The 25,178-nt window shown below is 36.3% G+C and overlaps 2 protein-coding genes across 2 annotated transcripts in view; one reads left to right on the top strand and one right to left on the bottom strand.

Annotated features, from left to right (window-relative positions):
- The window catches only part of pcp4a (Purkinje cell protein 4a), a 34,202-nt gene extending 19,581 nt beyond the window's left edge, over positions 1-14,621 (top strand). The window contains exons 3-5 of the mRNA XM_016576501.1: positions 2,710-2,869; positions 13,978-13,983; positions 14,611-14,621. Coding sequence (XP_016431987.1) covers positions 2,710-2,843 — 134 coding nt within the window. The 3' untranslated portion in view covers positions 2,844-2,869; positions 13,978-13,983; positions 14,611-14,621. The remainder of the gene's footprint in view (positions 1-2,709; positions 2,870-13,977; positions 13,984-14,610) is intronic.
- dscama (Down syndrome cell adhesion molecule a) overlaps positions 10,980-25,178 on the bottom strand; it is an 86,132-nt gene continuing 71,933 nt past the window's right edge. The window contains exons 19-33 of the mRNA XM_016576502.1: positions 22,094-22,249; positions 21,824-21,957; positions 20,987-21,140; positions 19,792-19,909; positions 19,361-19,521; positions 19,163-19,261; positions 16,919-17,107; positions 16,528-16,818; positions 16,267-16,443; positions 16,057-16,087; positions 14,708-14,823; positions 14,438-14,605; positions 14,155-14,352; positions 12,863-13,165; positions 10,980-11,595 (exon numbers count right to left, since the gene is read on the bottom strand). Of these exons, the coding sequence (XP_016431988.1) occupies positions 11,246-11,595; positions 12,863-13,165; positions 14,155-14,352; positions 14,438-14,605; positions 14,708-14,823; positions 16,057-16,087; positions 16,267-16,443; positions 16,528-16,818; positions 16,919-17,107; positions 19,163-19,261; positions 19,361-19,521; positions 19,792-19,909; positions 20,987-21,140; positions 21,824-21,957; positions 22,094-22,249 (2,645 nt within the window). The 3' untranslated portion in view covers positions 10,980-11,245. The remainder of the gene's footprint in view (positions 11,596-12,862; positions 13,166-14,154; positions 14,353-14,437; positions 14,606-14,707; positions 14,824-16,056; positions 16,088-16,266; positions 16,444-16,527; positions 16,819-16,918; positions 17,108-19,162; positions 19,262-19,360; positions 19,522-19,791; positions 19,910-20,986; positions 21,141-21,823; positions 21,958-22,093; positions 22,250-25,178) is intronic.

Below are 25,178 nucleotides of genomic sequence, written 5' to 3' on the forward strand. Positions count from 1 at the left end.
AGATTTTCATTTCTAAATTATAAGGTTGCTCACTAAATGGAAACAAATATTATTTGGACAGTTCCTGCTGTTTTTGTTTCCACAGTTAACAGGGAATAAAATGTTTAAAAATTTGTTAGATTTCTTGTAAGGTGTTTAAATATTGCTGGCCCACTTTGGCTGAATGTGTTAGATAAAGTGGGCCAGTGGGATTCAGGTAAAGTGGGCTGACCTTTAACCTTAAGTTATTTTACACAAATGCATTAAATAAGTTGACATTCACTGGTTATTTTATAGTTGACATGTATAATTTACTTTTTTAGAAAACAGAAATGAGTCTGCAGTCAGGAAATTCAAGTCAGAGATGGAAGAAAGGAAAGAGAGAATAGAAAGGATGTCGAGGCATTCAGTTCAATCTGTGGAATGAAGAAAGTATGAGAGGAGCAAAATGTAGATGCGGAATATAAAGCTTTAAAATATGGACACAATTAAAGTTCATTAAACAGTTTAGAGAACATAGACAGAAAAACATTTTTACATATGGTTACCATTTTAAATGTTCTTTTTTTTTAGACTATTTGTTGTTGATTGTGTTATAGTCACATGTTTAACATATTGTAGAGCTCATTTTGTTAATATTCTGATTTCTGAAAATTCTGATATTCAGATTTAATCAAATTTAATGTCAGAACAACATGATCTTTCAGTTGTTTGGAATTTCACACATGAATTAAGATGAGGATTCACACATGATTTATTTTACTCATAACTTGTTGGTTATATATTTTTGGATTTGTTAAATATGTTGTTAAATATGTTTGTCTGATAATATTTGTTAATAAATCATGTGTTTTTAATTAAGATGCAGAATAATTTTTGATAAATAAGGGATGGCCCACTTTACCAGACCAGCTGGCCTACTTTACCTGAAAATATTTTTTTTCTGGAGTGCATGATCTAAACATGTTTATTGGTATATACCATGCAAATAACTCTTTATATGAACCATATTCAAATTGAAATATTATATTTCTGGACATTAAAGTTAACAAAAGTAATAAAGAAAAGAAAGAAGAAAAAAACCTCTAGGTATCTAAATTACACGTTTTACAAAAAGTAGCCCACTTTACCTGCAATCACCCTACTTCTAATTCGTGACCTGTGTTTTGTTTTGCTCTCTCCTATGCACTTCTGTGTTCGTTACTTCTCACCAGAGCTTACGCTACACATATGTCCTACATCATCCTCTGGAACGTCACTCTCTCGTGAATGCACGTATGACAGTTAGCAGAAGCTAGAGATTACGGTTTATAAAGTTTTAAATATGGATATTTTTCGTACACAAACGCTTCGCTTCCACTTCAGAAGGCCATTATTAAGCCCCCGGAGCCGTGTGGAGTACTTTTTATGTTGGATGGATGCACTTTATTTTGCTTTAAAATCTCAACCACTACTCACTACCATTATAAAGCTTGAAAGAGCCAGGATATTTTTTTAATATAACTCCAATTGTATTTGTCTGAAAGAAGAAAATGAGTAAATTAATTTCCATTTTTGAGTGAACTGCCTCTTTAAAAGCAATTTGACATTTGATGTTAACTTAAGAGGGATTTGACATTTGAGACATTTGTTTTAGTATTTAATAATCTTTGTTAACGTTAGTTAATAAATACAACTGTTCATTGTTGGTTCATGTTAGGTCAGGACTATTAAACTATCAACAGATAAAGCTTTTAATTTTAATAATGCATTAGTAAATGTAGAAATAACTAAGTTCAATAAATGTTGTACAAGTATTTTTGGTAACACTTAACTTAAAGCCTTAATGTATAATGAATTATAAAAGTAGTTTTAATGCGTTAATTATGGCTTGTAATGCACCTTAATGCATTGCACAATCTCGTGAATAATTGTAACCACAGTTAATACATTATATAATACTTATCAATTCATTGTTACACTATGCATTTTAAATTCGGTTATAATTATCTATGACAACAAAATATAATGTATTAAAATGCATCTTATGAATAATTATAATGCATTATACCCTTTAATAACCCTTTATAATGCATTATACAAAAAGTCTTTTAAGTAAAGTGTTACATTATTGTAAAGTGTTTACAGTAAAGTGTTTACATTCGTTTTATGCCTTTCTTCAAAAAAAGTTGAAGATCACAGCAGCTTTGTGTGAGGAACAAAATAAAATTTTCAAAGTTGTTATTTTCTAGAAATGCAAATATATGAGTAAATACACTTAAAAATATCTTTTTGACTTTTGAAAGTCATATGAGTTTTGAACAACATTAAAGGGAGTAAATGATGACAGAATTGCTCATTTTTTATTAGTCCTTTAATTTCAGAAATTCTCCAGAAGGGAGTTTTTGTAGCAATGCCATGAAAGAACCATTTTTGGTTCCCCAAATAACCTTTCAGTGAACAGTTCTTAAGAGAACCAAATTTTCCACTATAAAGAACCTTTTGTGCAATTGAAAATTTTCATGGATGTTAAAGGTTCTTCATAAAACGACTGATGTCACTAAAGAAACCTTTATTTTTAAGAGTGTGTAGGCCTATCTTTTCATGTCGTACAGCTACTGCAGAGCACAAAGGTCTATGTAAAGGTCAAACCTGATCAACCATAAAAAGTAGAGTCAAGCCTGACTGCAGAACTGCAACAGAAATGCAGTGCATAATATCGATCCAATACACAATGTGTCGTTCCCACAGACCCCTCCAAGAAGGACGTCCCAGCTGAGGACATTGACATCGACATGGGCGCCCCCGAGACGGAGAAGGCAGCCGTCGCCATCCAATCGCAGTTCAGAAAGTTCCAGAAGAAGAAGCAGGCGGTGAAATCATAATCGTGCCCATGCAGGGCGTCCCTGGCCCCGATTTGCCTTTTGCTATCATCTGTCAGGAATAAAATGTGATATTCTGGTTCCCACTAGTATATAGATTTTTTCAATACAATACTTTTTTGTTATTTTTTGATAAATACGAACAGATCCATCATTAATGTCAAGGTGTTTGAAAATATCCACCTCAAAGTGTTAACCAATTGTGTGACAGTATTTCCTGTTTAAGACCAGAAACCAGGGGTATTTTTTTTGCCAAATTATCAAGAATGTTGCTCGAGGAAATATCCTGAATGGCATCTGAAACTATAAAGATCATTAAGATTCACACAGACTTATTTAATCTTTCACCTATGTTGTGTTTTTTTGTCTGTATAGATGAACTGATATTGTGTTTGTGGTTTATCATTATTTGTTATTACCCAAGTCAGTGTTTTTGTCAGAAAGCAGTGTATTGTAATATTCCTGACACCAAACTGTTGGAAATAATCGTACGTGAACTCAATAAATATTGGGATGACCTCAATGACTGATGGGTTATTTCGCCATATTTTTAATACCATTTGTTTACCTTTCAACACTGGCTGTGTCCAAAGAATATCAAAAGGCTGTCCAATGTTTGCATAACATCATACTTCATCTGGTTTTTGAAGGCAGCATAACCTATCCTTTAGGTTTTAAGACTATGATATGCCAAATTCTTGTATATTTCTGTTTTTCGTTCAGAACTGGTTCAATAAAAAAAGACAAGAAAAGACACAAACAAAATATTTCATTAACTGTTCTCGCACATGCATGTTTCCAGCCAAATCTGGCGGAGGAAAGATTTGAGAAAGTGGAAAAATATTTGGAAAAACTCGGGCACTGCTTCACTCAAAGATGCCAGAAATTCGAATGGCTTGGAAATAAAATTAGAAAACAATCTGTTGTATCTATATCTTTAGTCAACAATCATATCTGTTGTATTAATCATGTCTATACTCAAAGTGTATTTAACATACACTAAATCTCTAAAACAGCTTTTGGAGCATTTTCAGGAACTCTGAAATTGTGAGAAGTTGTAAGTTCATTTAATTAGATAGCCTAACATATAATTTGTGTACAATGTAAAGTGTTGCACATTTATTGGTACAGAGATGGGTATGTGTAACGTTTGCAGCTTCTTCTTATCACTTATATAGAATCGCCAATTAAATTGTTATTCATAGGGATTATGGAACAGAAATGTATAAGTTTATTTTAAAGCGCAAAGTGTTACAAGTACAAAATGTATAAATAAAGCTATGTAAAAACTTTACTTGCATTTTTACAACACTATATTGTAAGCATGTCACATTTGTTAATCAAAAGAGACACCGTCTTGAACACTTGGACCCAATAAGCAGACAAGTGGCCCAAGTGGAGAGACTTGAAATGGACACCAAACAAACACAAAATTGTCCTGTTACATTGTGACAAGTACAAAATGTATAAAGCTATGTAAAAAAACTTTACATGCATTTTTACAACACTATATTGTAAGCATGTCACAAAATTGTTAAAAGAGTTGTTCTGTGATCTGTTGGTATTCAAGATCTTTGAAACTTGAATCTTGAAAAGAGACAGTCTTGAACACTTGGACCCAATAAGTACAGTGGTGAAGTGGAGGACTGATATTTGAAATGGACACCAAACAAACACAAAACTATCCTGTTACTATAACCAATATTACAACAACAGCATGTCTTGGTTCTGTGAAACGCAGCAAAACCGATGTTACTCACGTGTCCAGCAGAAACAAAACCTCGGCGTCCGTTTCAGGCCTTCTCTTCTTCTTCTTCTTCTTCTTTTGTGTTTAATGGCGGTTGGCAAACCAGCTTAAGGTGCATTTCCGCCACCTACTGGGATGGAGTGTGAGGCCTCGATGAACGAATATATTATATACTACTAATTAAAAAAAACAAAACAAAAAATTCTTTCAATCCCCACTTTCTGTTGAATGCTAAATAAGTGTCTCAGGCCTTCTCGCTCGTCTCTCCAGCGGGTAACTCTTTCCTTTTCTAGTTATATTCCTTTGACCTCTTCCTCTTTGCTAATGCCTCAGCTATTTCTCTTTCTACAGCGTTTCTACAACAAATCTCCCGCGTGCTCACTCTTTCTTCACCATCAATAAACCGTCACCTGTTGCTGATGATTGGCTACAATTGTGGAGCTCGGTCTGGTCGGCCCGATCGACTTTATTTTTACTCCTATTTACACAGCCAGGACTACAGTAAAAATGTAAAAACTTTATTTTTTACACACACACACACACGCACGCACGCACACACAGAGAAAAGACAGCAAGCAAATACCCACACAGCTGTTTGTTTTGGTGTTGATTTAATAATTTCTCAGCAGTTTCTGGCTTTCTGCACCTTTAAAGTCCCCCTGTAGTCAAATATTTTATCCCTTAAAACTTATCTTTGATCATCAAAATGTCATATTTAAATGTTTTTTCTTGTGAAAATAATTTACAACATAAAAAACTTGATTTTCACAACAGGGGGACTTTAAACATCCAAGCGCTATTTTTTGTGCTATTTTTTTTATGAATAAAGCGTATAATACGACCACATTGTACGTTTTTTTCTCAACTTTTGGAGAAATAATTTCTTCCAAAATAAATGTTGTCTGTAAAATAAAGACTTTATGCAGAGTAAACTCGCGACAAGGAGATTACCTAATTTACTGCGTCAGAGTGTGGCATCCGAGCGGAGGTAAAGTCAGATTCATTTTAGTGCATCTATTAGGCCTACTAAACGTCTCTCTCTCTCTCTCTCTCGCTCCCTCTCTCTCATGTTTGGAAAGTGCGAATCAATCTATTGAATCGGTTCTTTCAGACGGTTCTGAAAAGATCACTGATTCGAGTTGAAATCAGTAGGCTATATCTTGGAAATAAAATAGGACATTTTCTAGTTCTATATTTAGTGTTAATTAGGGTTGGCCATTAATGCAAAAACTGAATTATGTAATTAATTAATAGTCATTAGTGAATTAATAATTGGGGAATTCAGGAAATTGCTAAATCCTTTGCAAATTCCATACTTGAAACATTGAAATATACAGAAATTCATTTCTAACTTTTTTTTTTCAACATATGATTCTGTGTCCAGTCACTTGGCTATCTCCTTAAAATTCACTGGTGCAGAGCAGAAGCCAATCTAAAACTAGTTTCCTCAGGCGGCACCTTCATTCAAAATGCTATCCGTTAAGGCATCGATTGGCCAGTGAGGCCACTGGTTCTGTTTCGGACACAGCCATTGTGATGAATTCATTCTGGACCCAAGTCTTGGTTTATTGATCTGTGAAAGTGATTCAATTAATTACTTTAATGAATTAACACTCATTTAAAATAGAGAGAGAATGAGAAGACAAGCCCATTTCATCAACAGCTTGCTGACTATTATAATCTTATAAAACTGCGCTGTATTTGACTGTTTTGTGGTGTCATTCCAGTATGTGCAACAAACGCTGAGCTCTGTGAGTCATGTATAGGAGGTTTCAAAGAGATTCAGAGAAAATCCCCCTCATGTGTCTAATTACAGTAGTTTTTCTGTTCAGAACCACATGCTGAGGTCTGACTCTGAGGTTCATTAGGTTTCAGCTGGGAGGGGGTGTTACACTCTGATGTACGCAGTAAAGGAAAGAAAACAGAGGGATTTATGTTGATCCAAAAGCTATTGCTCACACAGGAAAAACATTGAGATGAAACATTAATCTGTATTGCTCACAACCAAACTGTGAAATACACACTGAAAATAATATGAGCAGTCAAACAGCCTGTGTACACAAAACCAGATCAAGTTTTACAAGTCCACATACAAAAGCGATGTTCTTACCTCCATATTACTTTTACTATATCTGAATATCCCTAAATATAAGGCAAAGTGCTTGACTTGACCCTCCATTTTCAGTGAGGTTAAACTGGAAGTAAATATTAGCCTTGATTTTCACTCATTTTTCATGAGAAAGCTATGTTTTAAATGGTATACAGTGAATATTGCAACCTAAATTTGTCAAAACGCACAGTATAGAAATATTAGGCTATGTCATAATGCAGTGTGCTCAACTTGACGTTTTTAATGATTTTGACATTTTAGTTCATCAGGTTTCAAAAAGTACAAATATTTTGTGTTTTCAAAATGAATAAAAATGCAAAATAACTATTTTTATGTGACAATGGTGTGACAGTGTAGTGTGATACTCTTTTGGAGTGCCTACTTAAAAAAAAAAAATAGTATGCAGAATACTACATAGTATTCATCAAGTTAGTGCCAAATTAGTGTTATTTTTTTTTATATAGAAAACTGGATTAAAAATGCCACGTCATAAAGCTGTATGTCTCGATTTGAAAGCTCCTTAATAAGCAATCTTCATTTCCCGTCCTTCATTCAGCCTGTTTTGAAGAATCAATAATTGTGTCCTTCAGTCGCTCACAATCTTTTGCACAGATTCCAATTCAGAAAATGTAATTAGCTGAAAATGGATCAACATTGAGTTTGTTAAATTTCATTATGTTATGCAAGACAAAAAGTTTAATATACAGTATTCTTCAAATTTCAATTTTAATGGTATTTTTGTGCCATGACCGCAGAGTCGGACACACTATATGTACACTAGACCATCATTTTAGCTTTTAACATTGACGCCTCAGAAAGAATAAACTACAGGAAGATCAACCCAATGTTTATAATGCATAATATTTTCACAAAACATATTTTGTTTCAGTTTTTCACACTTTTTAATAAGACTGCAATATACTTCACAGTTTGCCAATATTCCATTGAGATCACAGCCAAATTGTTCTCAAGCCGAAGCAATGAAGCAGAATAACCCAACAGAATGAGAGGAACTCAGCCAGGTTCTTCTTTTCATTCAGACGCCATCAGTGTTGTGTTGCTGACAGCTGTCTTTCTGAGGGAGATCAGAATTCAGCACACTGCTGCTTTATTTATGACGGTGGTTAATAACAGCTGAGCGAGACCGTCTAAATATATGCCAGCGACGCTTAATTTGTCGCGCACTTCAGACGAAGATGGAGAATATAGTTGTCACAACGACTAACGTGTTCCCTCATTACCCACCGGGCTGACATAGCACTATAAAACCAATTTCTGTCCAAGTGCTCCAGGAAGAGTGGCTGTCTCCGGCTCTTCTCTGAAAGGCTCTGAATCAATACAGCAATTTGAGAGAGTCGCTCGCGTTCTTTGAAGGCCGCGCGGGAATTCGCTCACCAAACGACAGACTGTGAGGTAAGGTGGTCTAAAGGGGCTGAACAAAATTAGAATAGTAAACAAAGTATGAAAACAACGCAATTAATTGTTTTTCCGCCAACTAACTTCAGGTGGAGTAGCTACTCCTAAATTATGGAAGAGAATTTGCATTTTCGAGCAGTGTGTTCCCTCTGGAATTTCCAGTGTGCATAATTTATGTTGAAGAATAAAACAAGTTTCTTCATGTAACATTAACCAAAGACTGGTGCCATAATCAAATCACTTATATATATATATATATTTTTTTTTTACAAATAATTAGGCAACAGCATTTAAAAAATATTATGAGGGCATGTGTTGCTGACTTTGTATAACTTATGCGTATCAATACCACGATTTTAACTGGCGTACTATTTATTTGCATTTTCATGAGACCGGGCTGCTATTTAAGTAGTTTAAAGTTAAAATGCCGTAAAGATGGATTTGTACTTTTTTCTTAAAAACACATTTTTTTCTTCACCTCACAAGATGCTAATTGATGGACCGTGTTATGTGGATTGTTGTGATGTTTTTATCAGCTGTTTATCAGACTCTCATTCTGACGGCACCCATTCAGTGCAGAGGATCTATTGGTGAGCAAGTGATGTAATGCAAAATTTCTCCAAACCTCTTCCGATTAATAAAACAATCTTGGATGGCCTGAGGGTGAGTTCATTTTCAGCAAATGTTCATTTTTAGGTGAACAATTTTTTTATTACATTTATTTTGATGTTTAGTCCGTTGCTGTGTCAGTCATCATGAAATTGTGACTGACTCATAACTGCAGTTGTTACTCCTGAAACTGTTCAACATTTATGTGACCATTTGTCATCCAAGCAGTGTGAATCATAAATGGATTACATATAGAAATCCAGCATATATCATATAGTCACTTTCAGTTCAGCAATTTGTGGCTTATTTCTTTTGCACTGATTATTTCCATTGTGATATGGACTATTTGTATTGTGGTTTATTTTGGTTTCGTTGTGGACTATTTCTAACTTTTGTTTGCATTGCTAATGTTCTGTTGCCCCCCTTGGGCCACCATAGCTGAGGAAAATCAGCACACCAACAAGAAAAGGAAAGTTCTGCTTCCTCTCAGGAGGATGTGTGGTTCTACTTTCATTGTGTTCCTGCTGAGCTCTCTGTCTTTCATTTGAGTATGATTTCCAAAACGAAATAGCTCTAGTATTCATTCAGATGATCCAGTGAACAGTGATTCTGTCTTTGCTGTTATTAAACCAATAGTTAACCCAGATGAAAATCATTTACTCAGCCTCATGTCGTTCCAAACCCTGTATGACTCTCTTTGTTCTGTGGAACACAAAAGAAGAAATGCTGACGGTTTGTAACGACATAAATGGGGTGAATTATTGCTTCAAGTTCATCTCTCCAAAGTGAATCTCATCTCGGTATGGTTATTAAGCTGTTAATTTTCACCGTTCATCACATACACTCAGATCCCTTTATATCCCACAGCAAAATGAAAAGCGTTAACCAAACTGCCAGATTCGTTTGGGGATCAACCTTTTATTAGTCGACAGGATTATCATGGAAAATCTTTTCTGGAGTGTCACAACTGTGAGCACTCTGTTGAAAAAAAGAAAAAATAGAAAAAAAAATGTGAAAAACAACAAAAACATTTGTAAATGAGTATAGTGAGGACAATAGATTTATCTAATCAAATATAGCGAAATATCATCTCACAATTCTTCATCATAACTCTCCCTGCAAGACAGTTTGGTGCAGAGCGGTAACAATAACGTATTGCTACCATACAGCCCATAATCATATAGAACTGCTTGTGGTTCTTTATGAATATTATCATAATTGTTATTCTTTTAGGGGATCTCTTTAGATTGTCTCAGTTTCCCTGTAGTGCAGCATGTCTGCAATGCAGCAAAAATAAACCTAATGAAGACGAGAGAGAGCGTTGCCTGAAGACACCTTTCTAGTGCACTACACATAGGAGGTGAAAGAGCCACACTGTCAGTGCAGTAGGTGGTCCGGTCTCCCCCCATGCATCAGGCTAAATCAACCTTTGCATCCACTGCAGCGGATTTACATCTGAATCTGTCATTTCATTCGCTCTGACTCTCAGAAGCTCACGTCATGGGCGAGATACAGTACATATATTTATACTCATAAGAATACGAAATCTTCACATTTTGAATATTTTCGTAGTCAAAAAATTCTGGGCTGGTCCCTCCAGTGGTCGGTATTCATACTGTCATCTTCGTCTTAAATTGGTTCGTCCTCATGCACTCCCAGGATTTCTTCAAAACAGAACGCTGACAAATTTGGACCAATGGAAATCACTCTCACGCTTTATCTCAAACTAATTACACAAAGAAATTGTAGTTAAAAAAAACAGTTTCCCTGTAGTGCAGCATGTCTGCAATGCAGCAAAAATAAACCTAATGAAGACGAGAGAGAGCGTTGCCTGAAGACACCTTTCTAGTGCACTACACATAGGAGGTGAAAGAGCCACACTGTCAGTGCAGTAGGTGGTCCGGTCTCCCCCTATGCAGCATGCTAAATCAACCTTTGCTTCCACTGCAGCTGATTTACACCTGAATCTGTCATTTCATTCGCTCCGGCTCTCAGAAGCTCACGTCATGGGCGAGATGCAGTACAGTAGAAAGCAAACGTGGTTCATGGATTTTCATATTGCACCATTAGAGAATGGAACACAAATAATTATCAATCAAGACTTGCTTTTCTAGGTTAAACAAGATATGTGCAAACATGACTAAAGGACTTTATTAACCAAATCAAAAAAATTCCCTGTAATACCCACAAATAAAAGTGATTTCTCATTATATATATATATATATATATATATATATATATTTATACTCATAATGAAAATGGGTTCCCATTCATTAGTTTGTGCACACTAACTGCTAAAATAAGTAAATTAGTAAATCATCATCAATGTCATCATCATTAATAATAATAATAAAATCATTTTGGCAATCTCTGGGTGTGTGGAGTTCTCTTTAAGAAGTGAATTCACTGTTTAAAAAAGCATAAAATAAAGAAACTGTTAGGAGTAGAAGTGGAAACATATATACAACCGCGCATGAAGAGTTCGTTTTTTGCTCTTGATGTTTTATTTTTGTCCGATCTTTGTTATACCAGTGTGTAGGACTTTGCGTAGGGATTGTTGCTTTGTTTTATGTGTCCTCTGGAGTCCAGCAGCGATTCCTGGGAGGTGCTGATTTTGGCAGCCTGCGCCAAGTCCGTTCCAGCCTCTCTCTGCGGAAGCGTCGAGGCCGTGCCCAACTGCCACTGCTGCACGTCCCTGCTGGTCGACACCTCCATGGGCGTCGGCTCCAGCAAGGCGGGGCGCTTCAGCGAGCGGGTCTTCTGCGGCTCCAAACAGGCCTGGCCCATCGCCGCTTCCCGAGACGCTCCCGACACACCCCGGTTCAAAAGGAAGTCCATCCGCAGGTACGGAGGCAGGTGTACGAGCTCCCCTCCTGCAGGATAAAGAGAAATTCTTTTGTTAGCATGGCAATTCAACTTTGATTGCACCACGGTGTCACGTTCACATGATCTACCAGTGTCAGTTGCGTTATTTCACTGCCAATCATGGGATAGTAAAGTGTCCATCGAATGCACACTTTTGGCTGAAGTAGCAGGTCATCAAAGTACTTTCCGCCTACCGTTTTTGAATACTATTAATTTTGACATACTGTTTTTCGGATGTGCTGATTTTAACATTCTATATGTGACCCTGGACCACAAAACCAGTCATAAGGGTCCATTTTTCGAAATTGAGATTTATACATCATCTGAAAGCTGAATAAATTGTGGAAACAGGCATATCAAAATGCAGTGTTGATGTTTTTAGCATCTTACAGCATGAGCACCTACTTTCTAAGCTGTTTACTGCAAAAAATACACTTTAACAAGCTGCTTAGCTGGTCTTAAATTGTTTAACCTGTTTTGAGCGTCTAGCCAAGCTTCAGTTTACCTGGTTTAGCTGGTCTCCCAGCCTCCCAGCCTGACAAAATCCTCCAAATCCAGCCTACTGGACCATCCAAACCAGACTGGGGGACCAGCTAAGGCTAGGGAATCATTTTCAGCATGATTAGGCCAAATTACAAGATAAACACGCTGTTTTCATGAGGCGCTGTGAGAAGCTCTACTCACAACTGACTTTGAATGGAGTTTGATGTTAGAATTTTTCTAATCTAACAATTGTAAAAAACATAAAACCACACAGCACACAGAAATATTGTGTAAAATTGATTGTCATTTTAACGAGACTGAGATTGATTTTGCCAATATCACAATCCATTGTGGAATTGCCTCATCCAAAAAGGATCCATGCATTTCTGTCTTAGATTTTGGTTAAATCTTAGAAGGCATCATAATTTAGGTTGTATGGTCAGATTAGTGAAATTTTGTGCAGAAGAAAGATCCATTTCAATAATTTAGAGAAGTATTAAGCACAGCTCACAAAAAAAGTCACATTCAAATCAAGCTGCTTTCTGTTGGTTAAACGGCAGGCCACTTGAAACTGTTGTGAAATCGGCATTGGAAAAACATTTGCACTCATGCAAAATTCCAGATCGTGTGAATTCCTTTTGGAATGACTGGATTTTGCCCACAAAACCCACTGAAAAATGATAAATGTGACCTCACCTTTAGAGTGCATAGCTAGCTTCACCAGCTTTTTTTATTAACACAAGGTTATTAAGAATAGCTCCAATTGGCTGAAATTGAGTTGAGTAATCTCACCTGGTCTGTGTGCCTTGGGTACGGCCATGTTTATCACCCTGCAGACGTCCTGGGGTTTGGGTGGTGACGCAGTGAACCTGCAGATGCCTGATTCTGACGGTGTACTGGAGGTCAGACTGTCCGTGTAATCGTTGGTGCCGGCGGTCATCTGCTCGGAGGATGTGTCTGAGATGAAGCACTCTGTGATGGTGAACTTGGCGTGTCGTAGCTGTTCTTCCATCTTGGCATGTTCATAGGCTCTGGCCAGCTCCTCGTACGTAGAAGAAGCGCTCTCAGTGGAGACCATGCTGCTGCGAGCGCGGTCTGAACACAGCGGGTCAGAACTCATCATTAACAATAGGGCACTTCTAGCATGTATTAGCTTTGATATGATATTTGATATTATTTTGTTGCTGATATAAAATTAACATTGTGAATGTTGTGATAATTTAACATGATTTGGCCATTGAGGAGAAATAAGAACAGATACACTCATGTTCAAAAGTTTTTATTTTTTCACCTCTTTACCAAGGCTACATTTATTTGATTAAAAATGTAAAGGTAATATTGTGAAATATTGTTGAAATTAAAAATAATTTGTTTTCTATTTCAATATATTTTACAATGTAATTTATTCCCATGATAGAAAAGCAGAAATTACTCCAGCCTTCAGCATCACATGATCCTCCACATGAAAGTAAAAAAAAAATTTTTTTTTAATAAAAATATTTTGTACCATTATAAAAGTATTTGCTGTCATTTTGATCAATTTAATCCATTCTTGCTAAATTCAAGTATTAATTTCATTGACCCCAGATATTTTAACAGTACTGTAATAAAATAATAATAATAAAATAAAAAAACAAAAATAATTAAAAATTAAAATAAAATGTATTAAATGCTGATAGACTAGTTTGATTAATTTTCCACATAACAACTGTCTGTTGCAATGAATCTGTTCAAAATTGACTGAATGATTAAACTGCGTCATTACTTAATTTAATGGATGTTCCTGCATGACATTTCATGCTTTATATGCTTTATTATACGCTTTAAATGTTTTATCGCAGTTCAAGTATGTAAATAATACTGTTTATTTCTTTGTAGTTTTATATTCGTGCATTAAATTTTTTTATACCATTCTTCATTGTGTTCATCATTTTTAAAAACAGCAAACACATACATATTAAGATATATACTAAATATTATAAAAAAGCTGACAAAGTTGAAGTACCCAGCTTTAATGACATGTCAAGCCAACAAAAAAGAACCTAACAAAAGCTCAAGATGTACAGAGAGTGTAGCAGACTGACCTGTGTCCTGTGATGGACTGACACTATAGCTGTCGCTTTCTTTGTCCACCGAGCCGGCCACTCTGGGCGTTCCCAGCCTCCAGTCCGTGCTGAGTGTGTGGACGGAGACAGGAGGGTGGGGGCGATTCAGCGTCCACTGACTGGCATAGCGGTTACGGGCTGCGGGACCAGCTTTAGCTGTACGGCGAGAAGTGGGATCTGGGGACGGTTATGAAGCGCTCGGTTAAATAGCATGATCACATATTCACTCTGTTGTTTGTGTGTTAAGAAGTTTCTTTCTTACTCGACAGACTGCTCTTGCTCGTCCCAGGTCGGACATCAGAGACGTCCACCAGCGGGCCGGTGGCCTGCGACAGAGACTGATAGTGGACAGAGTGCGTGACGGTGGCCGACTTCTGTTTGGCAGTTTCTCCGAAATCGTTATCAGTCAATAGCACTGTTGATCTGTCGTCTAACAGGGAAGGGAGAGATGGAACTATTAGAGACCCCAAAAGTATCATTCTTCCTCAGATATACGTTTAGGTTTGAATATGGTTCAGCGAACACGACTCACCCACTGTTTCCATGGTGTCTCTCTCTTCGATGAGCAGCTGCGCTCGGGGAATGTCGATGTGCATGCGGAGGGTCTGCTGTTGTTTGTTCATGGTATCTGAAGGCCTTGTGTTCTTACTGGAGGAGAACACAAACAAGCCTGTGAATAACCTTGTACAAGGTCAGCATGACATGTGAGCCATTAAAGGAATAGTTTGCTCACCAACCTATATGGTTTATTTTCTCTGTGGAACACAAAATAAGAATTTTGAAGAATTTCCCAGCTGCAGTTTCTATATAATGTAAGAATATGGTAACCAAGGACTGTCAAACGCAATAAAGGACAAGAGAGTCATCATAAAAGCATCCTTAAAACCTTCTGAAGTGACAGCCTTTTGCGCTTTATTCATCACACAAATCTATTTATTATTGATTCATTTCTCTATAATGTTCTTTAGAACTGTCTGTTATAGTGAATCTGTTCAAAAACTGATTCTATTGTATGACTCGTATGAATCACTTGATGGTTTGATTCATTTGTGCATAATATTCTTTAAAACTGTCTATTAGAATGTATTTATTAACTGATTCGAGTGTTTTGTTTCAGAAGACCTGGAATATAGTGAGTCATATGAACTACTTGGGGCTTTTTAATAAAATGCTTTAATAAAAAACACTGATTATACAGTAAGGCTTTATACGATTCATAAGTCGTATGAATGACTTGATGACTTGACTTTTTAACAAAACGCTGATAGAACACTTGATTAATTTATTTGTGTGTAATATTCTATAGAACTGTCCATTATAGTGAATCTGTTCAAAGAAACCTTCTTTTTTTTTCAGAATATCTGGAATATAGTGAGTCCTGTGAACTACTTGGTGCTTGTTTTTTTTTGTTTTGTTTTTTAAACGATGCTAATAGAGTTAGATTTATTTAAGTTTGACTCATTTCTGCTTGAACTATCCATTACAATGGATCTGTTTAAAGAAACTGATTCTGTTGGTTTGCATCAGATGATATATGAGCATATGAGTCATGAATGACTTGATGCTTTCTCACAAAATGCTGATAGAGTTTGATTCATTTGTGCTGCATAATATGCTTTGCTGTTACACTGGCTTTATTTTGGATTTGGAACCTCGTATGAACTACTCTTATGATGCTTTTAATCATTTTAGGATCATTATGATTTCACTAAATAGAAAGAGCAGCTCAGAGGCTATTCAAAATATCTTATTCTCTGTTACATAGAAGAAAAAACATTCTTATGGGTTTGGAACAAAATGACAGCAAATAAATGACAGGATTTCTACTTTGGGGTGCTTTTGATGTAAAAAAACAAATCTGAAAATCATCAAAGTGTTTACCTCATAAGCATTTCAGCCAAACTCTTTGCATCTGTGGGAAATACAATAAGCTTTATTAACATAAACAGAAAATGGAAGTACTATCGAGTCATGAAAAATAAGGCTGATACGAGTAAAATCTCAAACGGCAACATATGCTGTCTGTATTTACGCCTACGAATCTACACCTTCTCTCTGATCTGTAGCTAAGAGCTGTGAAAAACTTCTGACCCCTGAGCCGCTTGAGCCTCTGCTCTCTCCTCCTCCTCCTCAGCACCATCAGCAGGACGAAGAGCAGCACCATTCCCACCAAAATGCAGGAGATCGTCACCATCATCTTCATCCCCTCATTGCTAGTTTTCTTCACCGGGCCCTTCACCGCAGTCTTCACCAGAGGAGGAATGGTGCCTTTTGCAAACACATTTAATATTAAAAAGCGCAAACAATTCATTTGACAATTACTTTCAAGGTGATCCATCAAACTTCGCTTACTGCCGTCGTAGTTCAAAGTAGCAAATTTGACACGTTTCTCAGCCAACCCTGCGCTGTTGTACACCTTCATCTGCAGTTCGTACCAGGTGGCTTCCTGCAGGTCCAGCAGGTTGAAGCTCTTCGTAAGAGAGGTAAGCTTCATTTTGGTCCACACGGGGCTATCCAAAGGACGGTATTCCAGAGTGAAGGAGGTGATTGGACAACCGCCATCATTCCAGCCAATCAGGTTGAGTTTGACGCATGTTCCGTTAATGCTATTAAAGAGCTCCTGCTCTTTGGAGAACTGTGGCTCTGTGATGGGAGAAGACGATGAAGGAGAACAGGAACAGTGTTTTCAACACAATTACACACCATTATTTGAGAAATAGGATATACAAAACAAAATGCACACCTTTCCCATGAGTCTTTGCTTCGATTATCTCACTGATTCGGCCTGGACCAACAGCATTTTGGGCCGTTAGCGTGAACTTGTACCAAGTGCCACAGTTGAGGTTCTCCAGACGGTAGGAACGCTCGCTAGGACTTATAGAAATACTTCCCCACTTCTCACTGTTGTCTTCTGAGTATTGCAGAATATATCCTGCATAAAGAATTAATTTAGAAAAATAAATCTCTGCGTTTGATTTTTTTTTTTTGAATGATTTTTTAGGACTGACTCTCATTTTTCAAGCAATGCAATCGAATCCTTTTGTTGTGCACTTTATATCCAGCTCATCCACATCAGTTGCTATAGTAATGACTTTTCTTTCACATGGACAAGAGTTGCTGTTAGTGTGACAAGGGTGGATGAATTGTAGATCTTGCTAATATTTTATGTATTCAAACACAGGTATCACTTTACTGTTTATTTCATTAACTAATGCAATGAAACGCATTTTAAGTTTCAAATTATAACATCATGGTATGAGAGATTTGACAGTTTGTCACTCTAACGGTAGTTATGTAAAATTGGTTTATATTTACATTACCATTCAAACGTTTGGGGCATACCTGTCACCCCTCCCGTTTTTCCCGGGATTCTCCCGTATTTTACCATTCTATCCTGCTATCATCCCGTTTAAATATTTTCCCATATTTTTTACCTTTCTATAAATTTTTTTTTTTTAAATCCCACTGGGCGTATTTTATATGTTTGCTACATTCGCTTACGGTAAAACTCCCGTAATTTGTATGGGCCAAACCTCATTATATGAATAATCACGACAACAAATTCCAAGGTTGTCCAGTTGCCAGATCTTGTATAAAACGCATCTTTCTCACACGATCGACGCATACAAATTTCAACCCATTTGTCCCCTCAACTTGGCAACCTACAACCCAGCGATGCTACTGATATGTGCGCAAGGAGTACCGCAGGAAGGAAACAATGGGAGAAGTTCAGGTGGTGCTCCAGTGAAAAAAACTAAATATACATGTAAATGTAAATTTACATGTATAATGAGATATAGCTTACACTTTAAAAGGCTATTTAATTGATTAAATATGAGCGCTGCAAGTTTCAAAGCCAGGTGCTGCGTTGTTTTGTTTACTGCGGTTACCGGGGAGACGGCTATATTCCTGGCGAAAAGCGCCATCTGCTGGCAGAGAATGAATTTGCGTTTTTCAATAAGCCCTTCTGCTCTTTGTGTAGACTAAAGCCAAAAACGACCCTTATTTTTATGCAGAAAACATGCAGTTGTAAATGTGAACTGGTGGATCGACAAGAAGATAATGAATTATAAAACTCTAAAGATATAGCCTACACTAAGATATATTTATGTTACTAAATGAATATAATTGTTTGATAATAATTGTTTAAATTAATATAAAAATAATATAATATAATATAAAAATTCTCTTCCCATATTTTAGTACCCAAATGTTGACAGGTATGGTTTGGGGTTGATAAGATGTTTTAATGTTTTGAAAGAAGTCTCTTATGCTCAGCAAGGCTGCATTTATTTAATCAAAATTACAGTAAAACAGTAATATAGTGAAATATTATTACAATTAAAAAAAACTTTTTTTGTATTTAATTTTTTTTTTACATTTGTATTTTATTTCTATAATGCAAAGCTGATTTTTTTATATTACATACATATATAACCATGAAAGGTTATTTATTTATTTTTATTATTTTTTTGAGACAATCCAGTGATTTAAATAATTTACAAATCAAATGTACATGTAATCTAATATGATAATTTGTCTTCTTATTGTGAACTTAATGGATACTAAACCAAAGGACCAGATTGTTCATCACAAATAAATCTGCCATCAGTGCAAAAACAGATTCAAACTAATATGATGAAACAGATAGTTCAGACGCTAAATTCTAATTGGATGAGCCACATTCAAAGCTTTATGCCTGTAAGAATGCAACTGTAATAACACATTAATTAAATTTCATATTCATTTAGGGGAAAATATCTGATTTGAATTAGATTTTAACCTACCCACAAATGTTTGTACTGGGATTCTACAAATAATAAAACATTTAATTACTTTATTATTTGACAAAATACTAAATATATTTGAATAGAATATGCCAAAAAAAGAAAGAGTTTTGCTTAAATCATGATCATTTGAAAGACGGATTAAATTTTTATTCTCTTTCTTTCCAGTAGGAAAACAGCTGAAGGTGGAAGCAGCTCACCTCTAATGGAGCTCCCACCGTTGTCCCCTGGTATCCAGGACACAGTAATGGATGTGGTGGTTGTCTTGGTCACAGTGAGACGAGGTTGGTCAGGGGGGACTGAAGATGATATTTATACAGTGAGAAACACTGCGTAATAACTCAAAGGAAATGAAACTGACACATAGAGAACCATCCTGCCTGACTCTCACACCTCACCTTGAACCTGAAGGTTCAGAATTATTTCATCCGTTCCCCAGTTATTGCTGGCGACACACGTGTAATACCCAGAATCCTCTGCTTTCACGGTCTTAATGACGAAGCTGCCATTTCCATGGATACTGCGTCTTCCATCAATGACCGCAGGGGCCGGGCTCCCGCTGGCGAGAAACAGTGTGAATCCTCAATGAAGAGGGCAGAGTTTGACATTTTGCCAGCATTCCCCAGTGACTGATTCTACTCATAGGTATTCAGATGCTTGTGTTTGCTTTTAACGAAAGGCTAGATCTGCAATGCGGTATGTTTTTCACTATAATACGGAGCTGTTGTCATGTTTGTCTTAAATCACATGCTCATACTCATGTTAATATGTTTTTGAGAGTGTATGTTCTATACATTCTAGTCTGCGCCCATGAAACAGGTTTATTTACCTCTCTTTCAGCCATTTAATGGCAGGAGGCGGGTCTCCGACTGCCCTGCAGGGTAAAACAACATCCCTCATCCATGGCGTTGTAACAGTACCACTGAAGGTGAGGATTTTGGCAGGAGCTGTTTAAAAACATAAAAAAAATCACCACAATTTATTGTTTTATTGATTTTGGAAAGCCAAATACTTTTTGAATTTTGTTTCAGAACACAATCATTGCAAATTACACCATATTTATGCTACTATTCAAAATAAATTAATATTTTTATTTAATAAGGAAGCATTAAATTGATCAAGTGACAGTAAAGACTTTTATAACTTTACAAAAGATTCCTCCTTCAACTAAACACTGTTCTTTTGAAGTTTTCATTCATCAAAGAATCTTTAAAAATGCATCACGGTTTACACAAAAATATTAAGCAGCTCAACTATTTTCAATATTGATAATAAGAAATGCTTCTTGAGCACCAAATCTGCATATTATTTTTATATTTCTGAAGGATCATGTGACACTGAAGACTGGAATAATGATGCTGATAATTCAGGAATAAATGACTTTTTAAAAATTATTCAAATAAAAAAACAGCTGTTTTAAATTGTAATAATATTTCACAATATTACCGTTTTTACTGTATTTTTGATCAAATGAATCCTGCCTTGATGAGCATAAGAGCCTTTCAAAAACATTTTAAAATCTTACCGACCTCAAACTTTTCAACAGTAGTGTACGCTAAAAATGTTTGTAAAAAACAAAATATTTGTAATATAAAATAATAAAAAATATTTGTAAAAAATAAGATGATTAAAAGAATGATTGGTAAGTAATCATTCAGCAGTTACTGAGTAATGATTTTAATGAGTTTCTACAAGCTCCTGCAGCGTTTGTTCACAGATGCCATTTGGTTTCATATTTTTACTGCAATGACATTCAGATATTTTAAAACGTACTTAAGACCCTAAATATCTTTTGGGTCCACTGTATGTTTCAGGAGATTTTTACACTTTGGCGTATTTTGTATCTTAGATTGCTCATGGCTCATTGTCATGCTCCTCATGGGAAGGCCCACAAGAACTCAAAATACGACTAATTACTCCAGAATGGTTGATTTACAGAATGGCTGAACAAGAGCTTAAACTTAAAAATATCTCCCTAAAACCACAGAACAGCTGCTTTGCTTCTGAAGAACGAATCGACTCACCTTTGGCCAGAGGTTCCACGGTGATGACATCACTGCTGTTCCCCCGGCCGGCCGCAGTCACCGCCATCACCCAGATACTGTACTTCCTGTTGCGACTGAGATTGTGAACCCGGTGCAGGAATTCATCTGGGGCCACTTCAAACTCACTGACCACCTAAATGAGACCCAAAATAAATTATTGCTGGTTAGACCTTGTGTCTTCCATCAGTTCCATCAGTTGACAACTTGCGTCACATAGTTCTGTCAGAACCACTATCGTCAAAGATGATTGACAATTAGCATACAGTTTGGATTGGCAGTATGGTTCTGTTCTGGGCAAGAACTCCCTGCACAGGGAGAGCAGCGATACCCCCCCACCAGGGTAAACAGAACAGAACCAACATAAATGTATTGCAGATATCGTTAAAGTTCAATAATTTTATGTACACATCTTAGAATTAGTCTGATTCAGAGGATAATCAGAAGGCTGAATCCTGACTGACAGAGGAGGAGCTGGGGATGGAGGAGGGTAATTAGCTATTGAGCAATGTGAAAACTGCTGATAATACTGAGGGACCTTATATATGAATGCTTAGATAGGTGCCGTATTCCTATAGGTAGATGGGGATCAGCTGAGAGTCAGCTGATGCAAGCTTGACTAACATGACCTGCCAGAACTAACGCTACGCTTGATTTCTCTCATTTTAAACTGGGAAAGAAGAAGCTATTTAAACACCACCTTTAGCTCGATGGCACAGTACTGGCTCTGCACTAAAATGCTTTGCACTTCCACACACTGTCTTAATAGCCAGCCTGATATCTCTCCTGTTAGTATGAGAGCAGTTGGCCGAGTCTTACCGTGGGATACGAGCTGGAACAGAAGACTGTGTATTTCCTAATCACGCCATTCAGCTTCAGCGGAGGGAGCCAAGAAACATACACCACAGAGCTGGAGGCTGCAGCTGCCTTCACCCCGCCGGGCGGACCGGGCACTGCAGAGAAAAGATTCAGGCTGTTTGGAGAGATCTTTACCAACTTTTTTGGCTAACAGAAGAACAGAATTTGACAGCAGAAGATCTTTTTTCTGTGACTTTAGTTGGTCGAAGAATGGATATCCATGGGTCATACCGTCCTCTTTGGTGCGGATGTAGATCTGGTCGCTGCGTACTCCATCTCCTGCTCTGGTGAAGGCCAGCACCTGGATACTGTAGTTGGTGTATTTCTCCAGACCCTCCAGCTCCAGCTGGGCCTTCTGGGTAGTGACGTTTCTGATTTCCCCTAGCTCTGTAGTGGCATAAACAACAAGATTTTAAAATCTGGCTTAAGACTTGCTATCAACTCATACAGTAGCTGACTGTGCTTAGGTAAACACAATATTATGAGAGTGACAGCCAATGAGATTTCTAAAATGAAGTGAACACTGATTTTATACAATATTTACTGTATATTCACAAATATAAATGCAAATGTAACCATGTAAAGCCTGACATACAAAATAATAGTCAGAAAAACACACTTTTATCAAATAGAACAGTGTATCAAATCTTTAGACAAAATATAAAAAGAAAATTGAAAAATTCAATTAATTTCACATTTGATACACCAGGCTTTTATAGAATATGGAGCTCACACTCAATGAAAAAACTCTTAAATTTTATTCAAAGGCCCAAACTGAGCAAAAATATGCAATTTAGTGCAGATGTTGATTTTTCAATTTCATTAAAAGGCCTTTTACTAGCTAAAAAGTATGAACTATCAATAAAAGGGCAGAAGAGGCATGTAGTAGATTGTGTACAACAGGTTTTTCCAGCAAAGTTTTGATCATGTTGGTAATTAAAGAGGCGTTTACATGAAACAGTTTTCAACTAAAAATGAAAACCTTTAATGCGTTTTGACCAGTGATAATACCACACTGGTGTGAAATTATATTGTGGCAAATGTGGAGAGAAGTTAAAAAAATGTGGTCATATAAACGTGCTCAGGATAGTTCACCTAAAAATGAAAATTCTGTCATCATTTACTCGCATAAAAAAGACATTTTGAAGAATGTTGGTAACCAAACAGTTGCTGATTAGTGATGTGCAAAAATAGCTGGCTAGTCGACTAAACGGAACTGCTACTGCTAGTCAACATTGAAAATACTAGTCAAAATTGAGTAATTTTAATATTAATTTTTAAAAATAACACACTGTTTTGAAAAGTGCATATCTGGAGCGGACAACAGATTCATTTCTTTTCACCTCAGACCTTGCATGCATACGTTTTTTTCTCATGTCACTCTCAGTGCCTGCTCAGAAATTTCCGCTCGGAAGATTAGTCTTTGGATGAGTAAGGTATGGGGGCGTATTTACTGCTTTAAAGGGGGAGTCGTTATGAATAAAAAAGAACTGACTTTCCTCAGAAATTTTTTTTATGTTATCTCCGTATGATGCCTAATAAAATAAGTGTTTAGCAGTGCAGCACTGTTTTGTTTACATTGTGTTTCTGCTTATCCAAAAGCGCCACCTAATGTCAGAGATTGAATTTGCATTTTCATTCATCCCGTCTGCTGCTTTTGTTGCCGTCAGCATTGCAAATTGTAACAACTCAAATAATAGGCTATCTGGAATTATTCAAAGTATCTTCTTTTGTGTTCAGAACAGAAGAAAGAAACTCATACAGGTTTGGAACAACATGAGGGTCAGTAAACGATGACAATATTTTCATTACTGAGTGAACTATCCCTTTTATTAGTCAAAAGAATAACACAAAATGTATAATATGACTTCTTTAACAGCTCTTTTGCCAGGAATTTGTTATTGTATAATTAAATAATGAACTATGTACACGCATGCAGGATATAGGGCAGGCACTGAGACTGTCTGTAGCTCTCCAGCAAAGTTGCAAGTTTTACATTTTTAATGCCTCCATTTTTTCCTGCTATCTATCAGTCCTTTAGCACTCTAGCTGCTGCTGTTGGATGGAAAAGAGCCGCTGTCTTTTGCTGCTCGGTGCTGAATTTTGTCCCCGAGTTGCCCGGGCTGAATTCTGCTGCTTCATAATAAGGCAATTTATAAGCAAATAGCTCCTGGAAAGAGCCGGATCGACATAATGTGTGCTGTGAGTTTGTTCTACTGAGCACAAGTTGATCGAGAGCCATAAAGCAGCCAATTAAAGGTGTGCAGAATGTGTTATGTTGCTCTCTGGTTTGTGTGCTGCAGCGCTGAGTGATCGATTAACTAACCTCACAGTCTAAATCACTCATGAGAGGCCTGTTCAGACAAAGGCCTATTCAAGTATGCATGCTGGCACAACACTTATGAAAAGAGACTATTGCTGAACTGCAAAAATGCATGTACAGTATTGGTGATAGTGTAGTATGTATTTTTCAGTATGTAGTAAGCCAGTATGCCAGTACTGGACATAAAATTGCATATTATTAGTATTTGAGAGCCCTTGCATAGCTGCATGTATTGATATCGGAGTCCCGGTTGTGGATAACATTATCCTAAAAAGCATACTTTAAAATGTGAAAATAGTATATAACGTGCTATAGTTTGGGATGCAATATTGTCACACTATATAGTATACACTATATAATATACCTTTTCAACTGGGAATTCTTCCTTTAGAAGGCAAAAGAAACTTAATACCAATATACATAATGCTTATGTAATTCCCAGTTGAAAAGGTATATTCTGCCCCCTAGTGGTCCATGGAAGCAAAATATGTATAATAACAAAAAGCACACATTTTTTACATTTATGAATATTTATTATTACCGTGTGTGTGTGTGTGTGTGTGTGTGTGTGTGTATATAAATATATAAATTACAATTTATTAATCTATTTATTATCTATATAATTTAAAACATAATTTATCTCTCTAAAAAATATATATATAGAGAGAGAGAGAGAGAAAGAGAGATTTTGTTTTACATGTATTAATATTTATTATTACTCTGTGTGTGTGTGTGTGTGTTTGTGTATACATAAATTCCAATGTATTATTTATTATTACACAAATTTTATATATTGTATGTATACACACACACACACACACACACACACACATATATATATAATTTTACTATTATTTCTTATGAGTAAATATAAATATAAATATATAATTTAAAACATAATTTATCTCTCTAAAAAATATATAGAGAGAGAGAGAGAAAGAGAGATTTTGTTTTACATGTATTAATATTTATTATTACTCTGTGTGTGTGTGT

The sequence above is a fragment of the Sinocyclocheilus rhinocerous genome, unplaced genomic scaffold (genome assembly GCF_001515625.1).
Source record: "Sinocyclocheilus rhinocerous isolate Xijiao unplaced genomic scaffold, SAMN03320098_v1.1 scaffold623, whole genome shotgun sequence".
Classification (NCBI taxonomy): Eukaryota; Metazoa; Chordata; class Actinopteri; order Cypriniformes; family Cyprinidae; genus Sinocyclocheilus; species Sinocyclocheilus rhinocerous.